We start from the raw sequence: 1,838 nt of genomic DNA on the forward strand, positions 1-1,838 counted from the left end.
ATTATATTTAGTGTCCCACACAAGTCCCACAGCGCTCTCAAAAAGGAAAATCCCCTGTGCTCAACGCAACACCAGCAATCCCAGTCCCTGAACACTTGCAGAGACATCTCCCTGGCCGCCAATTTTTTCCACTTGATGCTATTCAGTGGAATTCACACCACAAACTCAAGAAGGGGGTTTTTGTCTTGGTAAGTCTGCTCTGCCACGGAACCCATGTATCTGGGCTTAGTCTGATATATATTGGGATAAAATTTTAGATCAAATCTCAAAATCCAGGATGCCTGCAATCAGTTGGGTGCATTGATCAACTGTGGGAATCCAGGAAACATTTGCATGTGTCGTATTGGGTATGCTATACCAAGTATTGTTGAGGGGATATATATTGACGACTTCTATCAAATGCAAACAATCTCCAAGACAAGCGAAGCAAAATTTGTGAACTTGAAGGTCAGTTGGGACTGTGACAATGAAGGTTTTGCATTGTTGAGCTGACTTGGGTGTTCCAGGAGTTGGATTTAACGCTCAATGTCCAGCATAATTGCAATGCTGCTGGCTGCAAGGTCGCATTTACTGGGAGGGTGCGAGTCAAACGAGAAGAATCCAAGGAGAATAATGCGACTGTTTTCCATTGGGAGGACAATAATTATGTCGTCAACTCTGTTGAATTGCCAGGGGCTCAAGCCCTGCGTGTCTGGGTAGATGTTCCGCGCGGTGAGGAGCACATCCAGGATCTCATCACTATGTTGCAAGAAGGGCTCTCCGCTTGGCGCCAATCTCGTGGGGAAGATGGTGATTCAGAAGAGGAGGAAATTTGAATGGGTCCAAGCCCGGAAGGGGAGGTTGTAGCTTACTAAGACTCAAACGTCTAGCTCACTGTGGCTAAAGGTTCTTATTTTGACAATGAAATCTTTTGATGTTTCTGGTTTTGAAGATGAAATCTTTGGATAGAGCCTGTCTTGCTGGCTGTTGCCGGTGCTGCAACCGCACATGGAGCTGATCACTGCAAGGTCAGTCTCTGCTGGATTGGGCTGCTCGGTGTATGTGGGCGGGGACGGTTCCAAGTGGTGAGGCCTGCACCATTTGGCTGGATGCTGTCACCAATACGATTACGGGGCAGTTACAGCAGTCCTGGGGATTTACGGCCCTAGAACGGCTGGTTACCGTATATACAGGTGAGGACGGATGCAGGCCGTGAGGCCTGCGCCATTCGGCTGTATGCTGTTGCAAATATGCAATCATTACAGTGGTCCTGCGGATGGACGGTGGCAAGCGGTGGCTTGGTTCCCGCCGTGTTTTTGCTGCGGATTGCCGCCTTAGTGACGGCAGATCAGCCCTGACGGCCAATCCTGGTCGCTTGTGCGAGTGCTGGGGATTAGCCGTCTGAGGCCCATCTGGCGCCGTGATCCCCTTGAGGAACGGCAGATCGCCGTGCCTGCGGCGGGTTGGCCGTCATTTTTGTTAGAGGGAGGAACGGACGTTGAACTTTGATTTTTTTGCGCCGGGGGTGTATGAAGGCCTCCAAAATGCTAGTCTGGGAGTCAACATGATGGCGGGCGCGCTAGTGTAATCTCCAAGCATGTAGCCATGTATCCTGTTGAGAGTATCAAGGTTGGCATTTGTTGAAGCTTGCATGACGGCATCTGCCTGCTATGTAGCAAATGACATGCGCAAGGCAAGTGGAGTGGATTAAAGGAGGCAGTGGCGCGGCATGTAGCAACCATACTGTGTGGCAAACATTTGTAGTAGGGGCAACCCGCTGCCTTGATGCATACATAGTGACTGGTACAGCCAGGGCCCAGCACTCAACCCTCCATGCTACAACATACAGCATGTAGGGC

The 1,838-nt window shown here is 50.3% G+C and overlaps 1 protein-coding gene across 1 annotated transcript; it reads right to left on the reverse strand.

The window, feature by feature from the left end:
• Nucleotides 1-1,008: 1,008 nt before the first annotated feature.
• PtA15_14A328 (uncharacterized protein) lies at nucleotides 1,009-1,632 on the reverse strand (the record flags this gene model as incomplete). Its single annotated transcript, XM_053163032.1, has 2 exons — nucleotides 1,009-1,407; nucleotides 1,477-1,632. 2 exons carry the CDS (start codon nucleotides 1,630-1,632, stop codon nucleotides 1,009-1,011), a joined length of 555 nt encoding a protein of 184 aa, XP_053026999.1.
• Nucleotides 1,633-1,838: the final 206 nt, after the last annotated feature.

This window comes from Puccinia triticina, chromosome 14A, assembly GCF_026914185.1.
Source record: "Puccinia triticina chromosome 14A, complete sequence".
Classification (NCBI taxonomy): Eukaryota; Fungi; Basidiomycota; class Pucciniomycetes; order Pucciniales; family Pucciniaceae; genus Puccinia; species Puccinia triticina.